General features: G+C 49.3%; 1 protein-coding gene across 1 annotated transcript in view; it reads right to left on the bottom strand.

Moving 5' to 3' along the window:
• QRICH2 (glutamine rich 2) overlaps positions 1-13900 on the bottom strand; it is a 52277-nt gene extending 38377 nt beyond the window's left edge. The window contains exons 1-3 of the mRNA XM_030534880.1: positions 13259-13900; positions 4518-4622; positions 609-689 (exon numbers count right to left, since the gene is read on the bottom strand). Coding sequence (XP_030390740.1) covers positions 609-689; positions 4518-4622; positions 13259-13780 — 708 coding nt within the window. The 5' untranslated portion in view covers positions 13781-13900. The remainder of the gene's footprint in view (positions 1-608; positions 690-4517; positions 4623-13258) is intronic.
• Positions 13901-17350: the final 3450 nt, after the last annotated feature.

The raw sequence follows: 17350 nt of genomic DNA, 5'->3' as shown, positions 1-17350 counted from the left end.
TCGACAGAGAATGTATGTTCCCCAAACTGAGCAGCTGACTTCATCTTAGACCCACCCGTCTCTTCCCCTGGCCCCGCTCTGACTCTGTCCCTTCCCTGCCCTCATTCCAACCCCTTCCCCAAAGTCCCAGCCCCAATTCCACCCCCTTCCTGCCCCTATTCTGATTTCTTCCCCAAATCCCCACCCCGGCCCCACCTCCTCCCCTGAGTGTGCCACATTCCCGCTCCTCCCCCCTCCCTCCTGGAGCAAGTGCTGGGAGGTGGGCGGAGGAGCGGGGACACGGCGCACTCAGGGGCGGAGGCGAGGGGGGATGGGGAGGGGAGCTTGGCTGCTGGTGGGTACAGAGCACCCACTAATTTTTCCCCGTGGGTGCTCCAGCCCCAGAGAACCCACGGAGTTGGCGCCTATGCTCAGGATCAGGTCCTTCCTGGCCCAAGTAGCTGAGATCTTGACTCAGAGCAGAAGATCTGGGAGGAAGAAATATCAGAGGAGAAGCTAGGGATTTCAGTGAAGATCAGCATCCAAAAAGGAGGAGTCAAGGAATGAGAATTGGGGCCACGGGGGTGCCTTGGCAATTCATATGCAAATCGTTCCTCTCAGAGACGTACCACATCGTTATCCAAGTTCTTCTGATCTGCGATGCAGGCCTGCAGTCGATTGCCAATCTCCTGGGTATCTAGTTGTAAATTCTTACAAGAAAAGAGAGTTTAGTTGATCTCCTACAGTCTGGTGTGTGTCTGATTGCCTTTAAAAAGGAAGATGGCCAATTTAGACTAAGATCCAAAATGTAGTGGGGGGGTTGTGAGCGCATATGTGCATGCTCACACCCGCACACCCACAATGTATGTGCACATTTATATTACCCCCTCCAATATCTATTTTCCTGTTATTTTTATTTCAAAAGGCAGTGGCATCAGCTTGAAATGCAGTCAATTTCAGAAACTGAGTGAAATGCCCTTTGGTCCCCCTGCCAAATTGTGGGTTTACAATGCCATTTCCCTGTCTTTTCAATGTTCTGCTCTCTGCTGTTGCTCTGTGAAAGTCATGCAAGCAAGACGGGAAGAAACTGACTATTTGTTCTCACTGAGCAGGGAAAAGACTGACTACATAAAATGCAAAGTAAATGAACTGAAGGAGCAAGCAAAAAAACCCACTTTGCTCTAGTCTATTTCAATTCTAGTAATCTTGGGAGTTACTGTGAATTGGAAAGGGTCTCAACAAATTCAGCCAGGTATGGAAAGCTTAAGTCGATGGGGTGCCGTTAAATATTTCTTCCTCCAGGACTGAAAACTCAACACGAGAACTTTCGGCTAGTGCATCAAACAGGCCATAAGCAGAGAGCAAAACTGAGAAGATTCTTTTTTGCACTTCACTTACCCTCATTAAGGAGCGTATGCCCTGAAAAACAGATTAAGAGCCCAGTCTGACAAAGCCTTCTTCAGGCAACTGAAGGGGCTGGTGTGAGTGAATGTTTGCAGAATCAAGCCTCTGATTTGTAAAGATTTCTCAGTTTTGATCATCTAAAGTAGTATTAAAAACCCAGGAAAGGGTGTGATATTGATAAATATGTTTTTTTGTCTTGGCCATATCCCTTTAAGCACAGCATACCAGTAAAACACTTGAAACTAGCTCTGACCTCAGTTCATTGTGTTGTATATGATGGGGATTGGGATGGACACCAATTAAATGGAAAAGGTCACCCTGAAAAACCCTGAAAGCCCAGCACTATGGGTCTGATCCACAGCCCGCTGAAGTCAATGGAAAGACCCCCACAGATCAGTTTCCTACTTACCATAGGAAAGTGGGTTTCTCAAGCCCCACTTGTTGGAGCAGAAGCAGCGAGTGTTCGGAAGAGACTGGAAAGGCAAGAGGGGACGGGCTGGGGATGCGGAATAGGGAGAGTGTTCCAGTCCTGTGTTGTGGGGGACATTGGGGCTGGGCATCAGTGGCAAAGCAGAGGGGGTTGTGATAAGGGACTAGGTCAGGCTGGGCCCCCGTCACGCAGGCTGGGGTCTGGGCTGCAAGCACCTATTCTCTTGGGTAGAGCATGCTTTTGGGCTGAAGAACACAGAGTAAAGGCTCAGCCTTGGCATCCACTTAGCTTTTGTTTCCCTGTACTCTAGGAAACGAGATGCTTACTGCTTCCCCATAGCCCCCTTCCCTTCCCCCAATGCTCATGGGAAAAGGCAGCTTGCCAAGCTGCAAAAAGAATGAGCTCTTCAGGCTGGATGGATCCTCGGGGGAGCTAGCGTGTTTTGCAAGCGTGCCTGCAGATGGCCACCCTGAGGATCCCTGAAAGTACAAGGAGTAAGCCGGGCACTGCCAAGCTCTGCTGCCTCCCTGTGGGCAGCATCACAAGGTTCAGACTCTCCCCCACCTGGCAAACAATCCCTCAGTTGGCAGAGACCTATGGCCAGCACAAGGCAGGTGGGAGCTCCCCCAGGCCTTGCTAGAATGATTGACCTGCTGAGAGTTCTCGCTCGCCATTGACACTGAACGATGGCTCCCTGTCTTAGTCCTTCAAGGGGCGTGGTGGACAGGTGCCCTGTCCTGGATCCCATGCTGGGTTCCTTTATCTATCTAACTCCTCCAGCAGTTAGCAGGGGACTGGCTCTTCCTCACCCCTTCCCTGCGCTAAATACCCCCTCACATTCCAATGTTCTTTCTCAGCCCCTCCACCAGTGGGGCTCCTTCTGAGCCCCCAGATGGATTCTAAAGCTGTCCCACCCTGGTGGAACTGGCAGGAGAAGGCAGCGGTGATATAAAGGCGAATGCTTCTCTATCCCACCTGCCCCATGGGCACCTGAGGACGGGAACTCCGCACACTCGTGTCACACCCATTAGGAGCTGGCATCAGGCGTGTTCGTCACCTTGCTGGGATCCCTTGTGGGGGGTCCCGAGTGCTGAATTTTTACCTCCTGGCTGCTGCATCAGCTCATGTTACCTGTGCCAGGCAATCGGCTCTGCTGTTAAAGGCCTGGCCGCCTAGCACAGCTTCCCCAGGCCCTGGGAGTATGAACCCCATTCCCTCTGCTCTGGTGCTGGTTAACACCTAGGTGGAGTGCTCAGGACCAGAAACAGGGCTCCAGGGAAGGTAAGGCCTGAGAGTGCAGGTGAGCCCAGTGCACGACTCCCCGACACGTTACTCCCCAGCCACATCGACTCAACCACGCGCTTGGGGCGCGGGGCCGGCACACAGCTCTGTCTGAATAGCCAGCTCCCCCGTGTCCATGCACAGCTCAGTTCTGACTTGTATCCTGCCCTGCTGTTCCAGGCCTGGGCTCCCCATGAGCTACTTCAGCCCCAGCATCCCCTGCTATTCCCTTCCTAGCTCGGCTGATGCATCTCAGTCCCAGCAAGCAGATCCAGTGTCTTCTGCCGTCCCTGACCACCTTAGCTATCGGCTGTTTTTGCACTGTTCTCTGGCAGCATCTCCTGCTCCTTCCCCTTGTCCCATGTCACAGACACCACACGGGCATTTTAATTGAGGCCAATATACAAGCAAAATGAGATATTTTACATGGTGAACTATGGATTCTCCCCCCTCCTCTCTCCCCAGAGCAACCCACTGCCTGCCCTTTCCTGGTATTAGAGTAATAGGGGGCAGACCTAAGGATACAAGCTAGTCTTCAGTGCAATTCCCACAGGGGAGGAAAGGTCAGCCAGTCCCCTCTGTCTGCTCTGACCAGCATTACCAAGGACAGACAGAGAGGGAGGGAGAGGAGACATTCTCCCCTACATGTGCAGCGGGGGAACAGTGCGTTCTTATCGGACACTTACATTAGAGCATGCTGATCTGCTGCACATAAGCCAGGCACAGTCCTGGCCCCAAGCAGCTTGCACGCCAAGTTACCCCAAAAACACAGGAGGGGTGGGGAACACCAGCTCATAAAGGCCTAGGGAGTAGCGAGAAGAGAAATCAAGGGGACGGGGACCGGGAGAGAGATCTCATTCTCTTTGCTGCCCTCACTCAAGCGGTAACTCCCATTGGGGTTGAGTGCTGCTCGTGGCAGGAGGGAGAGCCCCGCTGCGGGTGCATGGCACAAGGTAGCCCAGGTGGTGGGGGGTGGAGGACAGGGAGGGCTCAGCAAGAGGGACTAGGGGAAGGGCCGCCGCTACCATTTAGGCAGCCTAGGCAATCGCCTTGGGCGCCAGGATTATTGAGGGGGCGGCATTTTGCTGGGGGGGGGGTGGCAGGCCTGCCGCAGTCATGCCTGCGGATGGTCGGCTGCTCCCGCGGCTCTGGTGGACCTCCCACAGGTATGCCTGCGGCAGCTCCACCGGAGCCACGGACCAACGGATCCTCCCCAGGAATGCCTGAGGCAGCTCCACCGGACCCGCGGGATCAGTGTGGGAGGCAGCGAAATGGCCAAGCGCCTAGGGCGCAAGAAACCCTGGCACCAGTCCTGACTAGGGGATGTTGGTGCCTCAGGGGTGGAAGGAGAAGGCTTGGCACTCCCCTCACCAGGGAGCGTGACCAGTCTGACTCTGCTCTGTGGGCAAAGGCCCACACTCACCAAGTCAAGTTTCTCCTTGATGTTTTCGAGGCCCTCGTTCATATGGAAATTGGCTGCCTTCACGCCATTGACCTCATTCAGCAGATCCTGGAACAGAGCCATGGCCTGGAACAGACAGAGGAGCGAATTTAGGGCCACAAGAACACTTGGTACGCCCCAGTGAGGATGCTAGGAAGGGCAGCAGGGCCTAGCAAATCGGACAAGAGGCAGGGAGTGATCATTCCCGGCTCTGCCACTGACTGGCTGTGTGACCTGCGGCAGGGCATTCCCCTATTTGCATGGGTATCGGGTTTGTATAATTTTTGGTAGTGCCCAGAATGAGTTGAAGCAGAACTGTCCCATCTATAAGTCCAAATGTTGGTAGAGCCAGGCCCACGTTCCTGAATATTGGTGGAGCATGGGACCACGGGCCCATGTAACTCGCCGCCTATACCTGTCTGTCTCAGTTTCCTTAGCTTTATATTTAGCAGGGAGAATAATACCTACCTATCTGGCTGAGGAGATGGACACAGGGAGGGACCAGGGGATGGACTCTGTTAGGCGAGCTCCAGCTGCCAACTGAGTGTGGATGGTGCCGAGGGGCTTGCCAGGGAGCCAGCTTAAACAGGTGGGAGCTGGGGCCAAAAGCTTCCTGGACAGAACAACACAGCAGCTCCACCCAGAGCATCCTTCCCAACAGGGAGCTGGACACAGGGAGGGGCTCAGCAGAGCTTCTCCTTTTACTCCCCAAGTAACAACTTATAATGAATAAATTAATTAAGCCTGGCAGCCCCACACCTCCAGGCAGACCAATGATCCGCTAGATTAACCAGAAGGGTTAAATGAAAGAACCAGCCTGGCCCTCCTCCCCCCACTCCCCCCATCAGCGCATTTCCAGACAGGGGGTAAATCTCATTGCATTGGGTACCTAACTGAGTGTGAATAGATCAAGTGCAGACATGCCCTGCGGTCTATGCCAGGACACCGTGATGTGCGAGCATTCACTGTTCATTAGCTTGCTGCCTTCCCATTTTAGCTTGGACTCTGCAGACTTCTCCTTCCAGATTGGGTACTATACACTTCTCCCTCTGGTACTGTTGTCCTGCCCACACAATATCGTTAATTCTATAGCTTTTGCCACAAAAACTGCCTCTGATACACAAATACTGGGATCAAAAGCTTCCCTGATGTTGTGCTCAACAGCTGGTGTCAAATACCCGTGAGTGGCTTAACTATTCATTAGCTGGACGTGGCCTTTCACACAGAGCACTTGACCACAGCAAAGTCAAACCAGGACTTTCACAGTAAACGGGCAACGTCTGCTACAGTAGCTCTATCTCATGGTTAGAGTGGGGAGAGTGGGGGCGGGAGATTTGGGATATGCCACTGACTCACCAAACAGCTTGCCAAAGGCCACGCAATCTCCCCATGCCTCAGTTTTTTCATCTGTAAAATGGGGATAGTGATATTTACCTACAGCTGCGAGGCAATGATGTTTGGAAAGCGCTTTGAGATCATCTGGAAGCTGCTGGGGACATTGCAAAGCGTAAAAGTAGACTGTGCTAAGCTGCTTGCAACTGGAAAGTGTTCTCGGCATAAGATATGCCAAGTTACTTGAGTTGCCCTCACCTCACCACCTCCAACCTGGATAATAAATGACCCAGGCCACAGGGTTGTTGGCACTGTCCCGCTTTCCCCCTGCCAGTGGACTGGATGCTCACCTCTCCTTGGAACTCCAGCATTAGAGGGTTGTTCCCTTTGAATCCCATTAACCAAGGCTCTCAGCTGTGGAGATCTTTAGTAGAACATTGATCAGGGATCAACCACGCCGCTCGGCATCTTATTAACAAGCATAGTTCTACAACAACACTGTACATCCACATAGCATTGCTCAGTGCGGTGTTTCCCAGTGATTTACAAACAGCCTCGTCTCATCCCCGCCAAGCGCAGAGGACATTATCCTCCATTTTACAGATGGGCAAAATGAAGCACCAAGAGGGTCAAGTGACTTGCTCAAGGTCACATGATGACTCCATGGCAAAAGCAGCAATGGAACCCAGGTGTCCTGACACATGTTCTAACTATTGGAGCTCCCCTGTCTCCCAATTAATGCTGAGCACTTCTGAAGATTAAAATGGCCCGGTATTAGATACACACCTATGACAAAAACAATGATTAAACAACAGGAGCAACTGGAGAGTTACATTCACTAGGGCTGGAGGGCGAATGTGAGCAGTTATCCACGTGGTAGCCAATTCCCCCAGCAGAGCCAGCACAAAAATGATGTATCCTTTGCAGTCCCACTTAAACTCTCAAAATAAAACATAAGTTGTGCATAGGTATTGTGCTGAGTCCGCTGCACGGGGTTGAGTTCCACCCTATTGTATGGGGTTTACAAACTGCCCTCGCAACACCTGGAAATTCCAATCTCTTGACCAGAAAATTTGTTTTCTTTTATCTTGGGGTTCTGTGCTGTCATCCGTCAGCAGCTCACACTGATCATCACACTGACATTTTATTTCCATTAACTCGGCACAAGTAAGATCAATCCATAAAACCATTTAAAAAAAGAAAAAAAAGTCAGGCCCAAGGTGCTGAGCATTCTCAATTCTCCTTGGCTTCACTGAGGATGCTCACGCAGCAGCCTGCTGCAGGCTCTCTGTGCCTCACAGAATGGGGCCCTTATGTCCTAGCTGAAATGCTGCTCTTGGCTCAAACTAGCAGCAACCCCGGTTTAAACTCAGATGGCTTAAGGTGTCAGTGCTGTACTCAGACTGATGGGGAATATCGATGTTCTCACAAATATTAGATCATTCAGGAGATGAATTGGAAACCAGAGCCCAGCTCCCACCCATCACAATGGGGATGCTTTGGTTTTTTATTTAACATGACCCTCCCGAGGCAGCGCCGGCAAATAATTAAACATTTACAGCCTGCCATATTGGATTGCAGTAACCGTGCTACAAGAGCCTGGGTGCTGATTTAATACTCTGAGAAGGAGCTGTGTCTCAGCCACAAAAAAGGCTCATTATCTCGTCAAAGCAGTTCCTTTTCCCTTCCAATATGCTACACAGAGGGATGAATAATTCAGCCGGGACTTGCTTTAACCTTGTGGTTCAACTCTTCCCCTATCACTGCTGCAATTGCTCCTGCTTTGGAGGCATTCTCTGGCCATGGCTTTTCCTTTCGCCACATTTGATCACTATCCTAAAGACAGCCTGCTAGCGCCTGAAGCACGGCTCACTAGGCTCTGCTGGGTACGCGCAAGATCCGCGCTGGCTGGCCTCCATGACAAGATCTGCTCCCCATGCTGGTCTAAAGCAGACAGTCCACGCTGCCGCTTCTGAGACTGTGAATTTCAGCCAACCATTCTGTCAGCAAACTCTGCTAATAAGCAGGGGTGGCATTCTTCTCCTCATGCCACATGAGGCCTACGCATCACCTACGTCCTCAACATAAGTGATGCCAGTCCCGCTGCACAAGGACCAGTTGCCTCCTCAGAGCACACTCATAACTTTCTCCACCAGGGAACTTTCTCCACCTAGATCACACAAACCGATGGCAGGGAACAGAGAGGGAGGTTCACCTGGCACAATGTGTTACCCTTGCAGAGACGCTGTCTGCGCCAGGAGCTTCCTTTTGTGACAAACACTCACAGCTCTGCAAAACAGGCAGAACCTAGGATATTAATGTGCCCCCCTCTGCTCCAACCAGCCCATGGTGTCACACCCTCTTCCCCTATGCCAGAGCTTTGTTTAGAGCTGTCAATGCCACAGCCCAGCGGGTTCCCCAGCTCAGTGTAGGGCTTGGAAGAATCCCAATTTTGTGGAATGGTCCTAGGCATAACATGGGACTGTGAGGCCAAGGGCCATCCAGGTGCATCTATTTGGTTCCTAGGCAGAACCAGCCGAGCACAGAACCTGCTCTGGGATAAGACCTAACAACCAGGTCCTCCCCCATCCCAAACACTCTGTACAGGGGAAAGGAAGGGAAAATCCATCATCCAGTGACAGATGGAGAAAAGGAGGAGGGATGGGGGTAGAGGGGGTTATGGAATCTAGGGACTGCAATAATAACCTTGCTCAATGGTCTGCGGGGAGATGTTGGATGGAATGGGAACTGAGTTACTGCAGAGAATTCCTTCTTGGGTGCTGGCTGGTGACTCTTGCCCACATGCTCAGGGTTTAGCTGATCGCCATATTTGGGGTCGGGAAGGAATTTTCCTCCAGGGCGGATTGGCAGGGGCCCTGGAGGTTTTTCGCCTTCCCCTGCAGCGTGGGGCACGGGTCGCTTGCTGGTGGTTTCTCTGCAGCTTGAGGTCTTCAAACCAGTTTTGAGGATTTCAATAACTCGGTCCTGGGATAGGGGTTGTTATAAAATTGGAGGGGTGGGGTTCTGTGGCCTGCCTTGTGCAGGAGGTCAGACTAGATGATCAGATTGGTCCCTTCTGACCTATGAGTAAGCCCTAAATCCTACTCTGACTCATGCTGCATGAATTTTGGACTGTGATGGGAGCTGGAAGGGTAGAGCACCTCCAATCTACAATAGTCAGTAGTATCTTGCTGAATGTGCAAGACAGAAGCAGTAGGATAACCAGCACCTGACCCTGTGAGATGCTGAAAGCCATGGGAAATGAGGGCACACAGCACCTTTGTCCATCTTTTGTCAATATCTGTTTAACTCAGATGCATGAGAAATACCTGGGGGAACAAGAGGTCTCTGCTAAAGAGTCAAACCCTTAAACCCTTAGATGAAGGACTTAGAAAGGTCATAATCCACACTGAGGACCTCCAATGAATCCTCTCGCAAAAGCATGGACTTAAACATGTTTGAGATTTCTAAGAGGACGGCAAGCAGAAAAACTCAGACATTTTCACCCGCCTTCCCTCATCCCCAACCCTTCAGAACTTCTTTATCCATACTAAGGAAGCAAAGCAGGCCCAACACCCCCAGTTGCCCTCCTCCATTTGCATATTACCTTCCCTTCATCACCACTCCACATACATTTAATTATCACTTGGCCAACCCTACACATTTAGCTCTATACATCTTCTTTCTGAGTCAGCTCCTCCAGGCCATGGGTCAGTTTTTTGTTCTTCTCCTGTCATAAACATACAGCTAAGGGTAGCATAAAATCCCTCCTTTACCTGTAAGGAGTTAAGAAATTCAAATAACCCGGTTGGCCCCTGACCAAAAGGACCAATAAGAGAAGAAGATACATTCAAATCTGTGGGGGAAGGTTTTGCTTGTGGTCTCTTTGTTGTTCTCTCTCGGACAGAGAGGAACTAGGGCAGGAAAAAAAAAAGTCATCTCCTAAAACCTTACCTGAAATAGAATCATTGAATATAAGGGTTGGAATCTAAGGTTACAAAAATTGTAAGGAAAGCAAGAAAATGCGTTAGATTATCTTTTGTATTAACTTGTGAATTTTCCCTACGCTCAGAGGGAGGTTTATTCCTGTTTTTTGTAACTCTAAAGTTGAGCCTAGAGAGGAATCCTCTGTGTTTTAAATCTTTTTATTACCCTGTAAAATTACCTTCCATCCTGATTTTACATAGGTGCTTCTTTTACTTTATAATAAAGTTCCGCTTTTAAGACCCAGATTAGTTTTTAATGTCCTAAAAACCCAAGGGTCTGGTCTGTGCTCACTTAGTTAACCTATTGGTTGGTATATTATTCTCAAGCCTCCCCAGGAAAGGGGGTGAAGGGACATGGGGGGATATTTTGGGGAAACAGGAACTCCAAGTGGTCCTTTTCCTGAATCTTGGTCTAAATCACTTGGTGGTGGCAGCAACACCATCCAAGGGCAAGGAAAGGATTTGTGCCTTGGGGAAGTTTTTAACCTAAGCTGGTAGAAACAAGCTTAGGGGTCCTTCATGTGGGTCCCCACATATGTATCCCAGAGTTCAGAGTGGGGAGGGAACCCTGACATCTCCCAATTCCCCCTAGCTCGTAACTGTCCTTCTGGTACTAAGGAACCCAAAGTGACCCCAGTATCCCAGATATGGTTGTGCTACTGCTGCCTAGGGAGGGAATATTACACAGCCCTGTTCCATGACACCTTTGTCCTTTCTATGGTCACATCCTACTGATTGGTCCAGGCTGCACTGCCAGCGCATCTCATGAGTTGGAATGTGGAGAGGCTGCTCTAAAAAGAACAAGTTATTCCTTGTGCCCCCATAAGAGCCCACCTTTCTCCTCTCTTTTACTCCCCGTCCCGATTTTCGATTGCAGTACAGAAGTTCCCCTTTCAGTGGGGAAAATCCCCAGGGTTTTCCCCTACTGAGCCTATGCAACATGCTGGTATCCTTGGTCTTAGAACAGAACCGCGAGTCCCTCTGGCACACCACTCCAGCTCCTTAGCCAGCCTCCCACCTCCTGGAATGGCAAGAATTAACTTGGCAATACTACAACCCATCCTGAGTGAGAGGGGAGGAAAAGAAAACGGCTAGAATCCGAACTCAAACCACTTTCAGGGAGCCCCAGGCTCTGAGGGGAAAGCAGACACCCTGGAGATGATATTATTTACCTACAAGAGGAAGCGTAACTCCGACAGAACAGCTACATGGTCTCAGGCAGCCCCCTGGGGTATCTGTGCCATGGTAGATCTGCCACTAATGCACATGGAGTGAGGAAAGGATCCGAGGGCAGAGGTAAGTCAGGGGACAGAGATGGGGGAAAATATTACTCCCTTGCTCGCAAACCGACAGCATCACATGGCACTAACTTCATCAGGCCAGAGCATATCTGGCAATACATCTGCCATGATTTCAATGTAAGTCCTCCCTTCTCCTCTCCCCCCGACTCCAATGGAAACTCTGTATGTGCTCTGATCGCAGGGTATATGACCCTCAGAGAGAGACAGGCTCAATTTCTTTGAACACTATTGGAATCCTAGAATAGAAAATGCCACTTGCACCGGGGCTGCAGAAATGGGGCTGCAGGTGGGGAGCAGGAACAGGGAAATATTGTGGAGCCAGGAAGCAGGTAGTGGGACCCATCGGGGCTGGAATGAGTCAGGGAGCATGTAGGAACCCCTGGGCTGGGACCCTCCTTCCCAGCTTAGAGCCAGCTGCCTGTCCCCACCCTGCCAAGTGTCAGTACCTCTCCTCACTCCCCCTCTTGTCCCTCTGCCCCCTCTTTGCAGGGAGCTTTTCTCCCTCCCTTCCACTTTGCACCTCTATAGTTTCCTTGTGACCAAGGACATCAAAGTATTTCACTACATTAAATTAAGCACTCCAACTACCTGTGAAGTAGGTAAGTGAGATCACCTACAGGTTCTGGATGGGGAAACTGAGGCACGGAGCAGCCAAGGGCTGGATTTTCAGAGGTGCTGAGAACTCAGTTCTACTGAAGTGAAGAGGAGCTGCAGGTTCTTAGCACTTCTGAAAGCATCAGGTCCTTGAAAATGTGCTAGAGGTCACATAGGAAGACTGTAGAGCAGAGCTGGAAACAGAGCACAGCGATCCCACCTCTCAGTGCATTAAACTATTCTGCCCCTTAAAAGCATACAGCACAACTGGCAATCAGGGCTGACAAGAGGGATGGAACAACTGTACTGGGGCTCCAAACTCAGGGCCCCCCCAAAATGACTAACGTCTGTGTAAATAAAGAAACGGGAGGCGTGGAGCCCCAACAAACATGATGCACTGGGCCCCCAAACTTTTCTTGATGGGACTGCTCCCAATTCAGGAGTAGCTCATTTGTCAACAGCATCTAACGGAGGTCTACACAGATCACTGACAAAGGACAATAAAAGGTCACAAAGGAGAACACGGGCTCTACATTCCCTAGACTGAAGATAAGATGAACGAAAACAAGAATACACCCTTTGTTAAAACTATGGCGCGTTAAATGAGCAACTCCCTGATCGTCCCCATCCAGCACTTTAATTAAATGGGTAGCAGCAATCAAGACTTTATTTCTCTTGCAACTTTAGAGGAATCAGTGCAGAGATGCTCTTGTAAAATTCATGCAACAAGTCACAGCTGTAATAAGAACTGCGTAACACCTGGTCATGGTTTTCCCTGTTATCCAGCCTTGAAAATACACACCAGATCACAACCCCCATAACAACATGCAACGTAAATAACACTGGACGAAGCATGTAGAAGATAATTGGAGGCTGGCCCTGAGGATTCAGAAAATATTTCCTTTCTTATAGTTTAGCTCCAATCCTAACACAGTGAGAGTCTTAAAAATGATTAATTTCTACATGAGAGACAAGGTGGGAGAGGTAATATCTTTCCTTGGCCCAACATCTGTTGGTGAAAAAGAAGCTTTCTGGTTACACGAGCTCTTCTTCAGGTCATGATTTCCAAGTGTCTTTCATACGTCCACAATCCTCTCAATGTCCTTCACTTTAGACCCTAACTTACCATCATTTTGCACAAATTTGGAGTCTTGTTGCTTATTATTGGAAATTATTTTGATCAAACTATAAAATAAATAAAATAATACCACCAAGAACTAATATAGAACACAGGTCTGGTAATGAGTGCTATATAAAGAACTTAAAACAGAGCAATTATCTATTACTTTTCTTCCAACAGGCTCAGGACCCTTTATAAGGGTGGAGATTAATATCATTTTCTAGGTGGGGAAATTGAGGCACAAAGGGGTAAAGTGAGTGACTTGCTCAAAGTCAAACAGCAAATCAGTAGCAGAGGCAAGGCTATAGCATATATTTACTGATTCTCAGATTTGGGCTCTCGCCACTGGACATGTTGCCTCCTCACAACTTAAGGAATGGAAAGATTTACCTTGGAGATGCCAGTCTCATTAGCTTCTATCTTTTTCTTCATTTGCATCATTTGCCACATGTCGGCCACAGCAGAGCCATTCGGAGAGCCGCTTTTGGTCCTTTCCAGCAAGTCTGTCCCAGAAGGCAATTTTTCCAGGGCAGCCATTTGCTTCTCAAGCCCTTGAACCTGTTCCCCTATTCCATGGACCTGAGATTTCACCCCATGCACCTGAGCCTCCACTCCAATCACCTTGGCCTCCACGCCATGCACCTGAGAGGCCACCCCAATGACCTTCTTCTCTAAGTCAGCATAGGGTAAGTCTTCTGACTCATCGCGCTTGCCCTTTCTCTCTTTCTCCTGCAAAGGTGCAGCTTCCGGGGACGTAGGTTTCTCATCATGCATCTCCGCTTTGACATCCTGCAGGTTGAGTTGTTTAATGATGGCATGGAGCAAAGTGTGGAGGGCATTAAAATTGACCACCCCGATCTCTGGCGTCCCGATGGAGAGATCAGCCAATTCCAACAAGGTGATCAGAGCCATTGCCCCCCAGCTTTAACTCCTGCCTGGTATCTGATGCCGTTAGCTTCTCATTCAAATATAAAGTTATTCTACCGACCCCCCCCCCCCAAACAGAGCTAAGGACTTGAGCCCATGGGCTCAAATACGTTTCTCTTCTTCGCCTTGTGAGTTATTAAGGAACAGTTAAAATCAATCCAGGCTGCTCGATCTTCTTCCCACAAGCCCAGCTCAGCTGCACACTCCATCGAATAGCAATTTCCCGGGGAATTTTCCTTCCAGGGATTTTCCCCCCGCCTTTTTAAAGCTATTTATTTATTGAATTAAATTTCCCTCGACCTGTCTAGGCCTGATCCTCTTGCCCCCCGGCCCCTCCCTCCTGGGCTAATGCCCCTGTCTCAGACACCTGCCGCTGCCATGCCTGACTATGGGCAAAAGCAGGGACCAGGCTGCTGGCAGCCCAGCAGAGCCATCTTCACTGGGACACACCAACCCCTTTGCCTCGGACCCGCCCCTTTCGCCCTTTCATTGGCTACCGAACACACCGCCCCACCGCCGGATTGGCCACAGCGGCTGCCCATGTGCCTTTGTTTACATCAGCGGGTTCTGATAGCTACATTGTAGCGTCTGGAGTTGCTAGGCAGGGACGCAGCGCCTCCTAGACGTTCTGTGGCTCATTGCGCCTAGGGAAGTAGTCCCCCACCCTTCCAAAGCTGAACTGAAGAGGCTGTGAAAGGCAGGGAGAAGCGCTGGGTCCTGGCCCCCCTCCTGGCCGGATTTGAAGGGTTAGGGCTAGGGGGTTGCAGTGGGCCTTTGCCTCTGCCTGCCTCCAGAAACACGTGGGTAGGGAGGGCGTTAATCTGGGGAATGGGCTGGCTGGGGGTTGGAGTGATGGGCAGGCAGCCTGGCTGCTGAGCTGGGAAGAAGGGGCCCTGGCTGCGGAGGACAGAAGGGGCAGTGGGTACGCAGTGGAGAGGCTCTGGAGGAGCGGGCAGGGCCACTGGAGCAATTTGCACAGTGGTGGTGCTGAGAACCATTAAACCAAACTGTAAACCCTGCCGATGAGGGAAATCGCTTCAAGGCAGTTCCAGCACCTACGGGAGTGGGCTAGCTGGGGCGGCAGGAGGCCGGGCCCTAGCTGGTTTAGCTGCAGGGCCACCCTTCGGTAAAACTCAGCAGCCTCGCCTCATTGTAGGGACAGCACAGCAGGCTGGCGTGGAGGGTGACCTTAGCCTGACATTGCTGAGCATGTCAGACTTTACCCATAGAGTGAACTGCTCCTCCACACTGGCTCCTGAATACGAACCGCCTCCTGAACGGCCTAGAGGGCTCGGTGTGAGCTTGCAAAAATAAAACTCAAGGAACTAGCTTTAAAAAGTAAATTCATAGGTGGCTCAATGTTCAGTTTCTGTGACAAATTCACACAACCTAAGAGCAACAGAAATTTGGTCTGCTGATTTTCTGCCCCCACCCACCCCCCATTAATGGAAGCTAGTTGTTACTCAGTAAAACACAATCCTGGCTCATTTGCAACCCAGACCTTGCAGCACTGGGAACCCGACTATAGTGACTGCAGCAGCTTATTACCCACATGGAGGGAAATGCAAGAAGTAAACAAAGAGCATAAGGAGTGAAAAATAAAATACATTCTAGAAATACTGTGTGTGTCAATAAGCCAGGATTATTCGTATACAAGCAAAACTGTATATTTAAAATATTTTTATTATTTTGCACTGAGCCCAACCTCATTATGCTAGGCACAGTACAAACACAAGAGAGTCTCGGACTCAAAGAGTTTATAGTCTAATTAGACAAGAGACAAAAGGTGTGGGAAAGGGATACAAAATATCAGCGTAAGACTGAGAACAGAGGGAAAGAGAGATGAAGTTAGTGACTACCCCAAGTTCACAAAATCCCAGTCTCCTGCCTCCCAGTTCAGTGCATTAACCACTAGACCATCCCTTCCTCCCTAAAGTGTGCTATTTTAAAAACTAAGCATGGGGGTGGGGGTGGGGATAATCACATAACTCACCATCGGCTAATTTGATCAAACTCAAAGGTTGGTGCATGTTTCTCAGGTGCAGCAGTTACATTCTGCAAATATAAATCCAATTAATGAAAACCTTGTTTAAAATTGGAATTGCCAGACTGGGTCAGACCAGCAGTTTACCTAGGCTAGTGGTTCTCAAACCGAGGTCCAGGGAAGATGCCAAACCCACAATCCTGGGTTTAGCAGGCCAATGCCCAAATCACTGAGCTATCCCTCCCCGCTTCTTTAAGCATCCTGGTGGTTTGTGTTTGTTTTTTAATATTGTAACTAGGCCTGCATACCACATAAATGCCTAGTCCTTTTTTGAATATTACTGATCTCTTGGCATTATGAGATCCTGTGGCAATGAGTCCCACAGTAATTTTGTGCTGAGTGAAAGAATAGACTGTCAAAGCATGTTTTCTGATAATACAGTTTCTCCATGATGACAGGCATATAGAATTCACAGCATCACATCAGTATCCCTCCTAACTTGGGTATTTTTTCTCAAAGTATTTTCTACACTGGTAAAAATATCATTTCATCCACTGCGGCAGTACAGTCAGCTCTGCACTGGAACACAGCAGCTGTCTAGCAGTGCAGATCAATTTAGGACAGGAAGTAAATGCTGTAACTGTATCCATTTGAAAGCACAGGACATTCGTTTAGGTAAACGGATTGAAATCACCAAATTAGAATGTGGCCAGGATAGTGATGTTAAATCGATTACTCTTATGAGATAAGCCATGGCCTGCCCGCTGGGCACTGTGAGGAATTACCATATTGTTCTGAACCAGCTATAACTTGGCACCAGAACAAGAGGTCTCTGCTAAAGAGTCAAACCCTTAAACCCTTAGATGAAGGACTTAGAAAGGTCATAATCCACACTGAGGACCTCCAATGAATCCTCTCGCAAAAGCATGGACTTAAACATGTTTGAGATTTCTAAGAGGACGGCAAGCAGAAAAACTCAGACATTTTCACCCGCCTTCCCTCATCCCCAACCCTTCAGAACTTCTTTATCCATACTAAGGAAGCAAAGCAGGCCCAACACCCCCAGTTGCCCTCCTCCATTTGCATATTACCTTCCCTTCATCACCACTCCACATACATTTAATTATCACTTGGCCAACCCTACACATTTAGCTCTATACATCTTCTTTCTGAGTCAGCTCCTCCAGGCCATGGGTCAGTTTTTTGTTCTTCTCCTGTCATAAACATACAGCTAAGGGTAGCATAAAATCCCTCCTTTACCTGTAAGGAGTTAAGAAATTCAAATAACCCGGTTGGCCCCTGACCAAAAGGACCAATAAGAGAAGAAGATACATTCAAATCTGTGGGGGAAGGTTTTGCTTGTGGTCTCTTTGTTGTTCTCTCTCGGACAGAGAGGAACTAGGGCAGGAAAAAAAAAAAGTCATCTCCTAAAACCTTACCTGAAATAGAATCATTGAATATAAGGGTTGGAATCTAAGGTTACAAAAATTGTAAGGAAAGCAAGAAAATGCGTTAGATTATCTTTTGTATTAACTTGTGAATTTTCCCTACGCTCAGAGGGAGGTTTATTC

The sequence above is a fragment of the Gopherus evgoodei genome, chromosome 15 (genome assembly GCF_007399415.2).
Source record: "Gopherus evgoodei ecotype Sinaloan lineage chromosome 15, rGopEvg1_v1.p, whole genome shotgun sequence".
Lineage (NCBI taxonomy): Eukaryota > Metazoa > Chordata > Testudines > Testudinidae > Gopherus > Gopherus evgoodei.
This window is presented reverse-complemented; position numbering and strand designations above follow the sequence as displayed.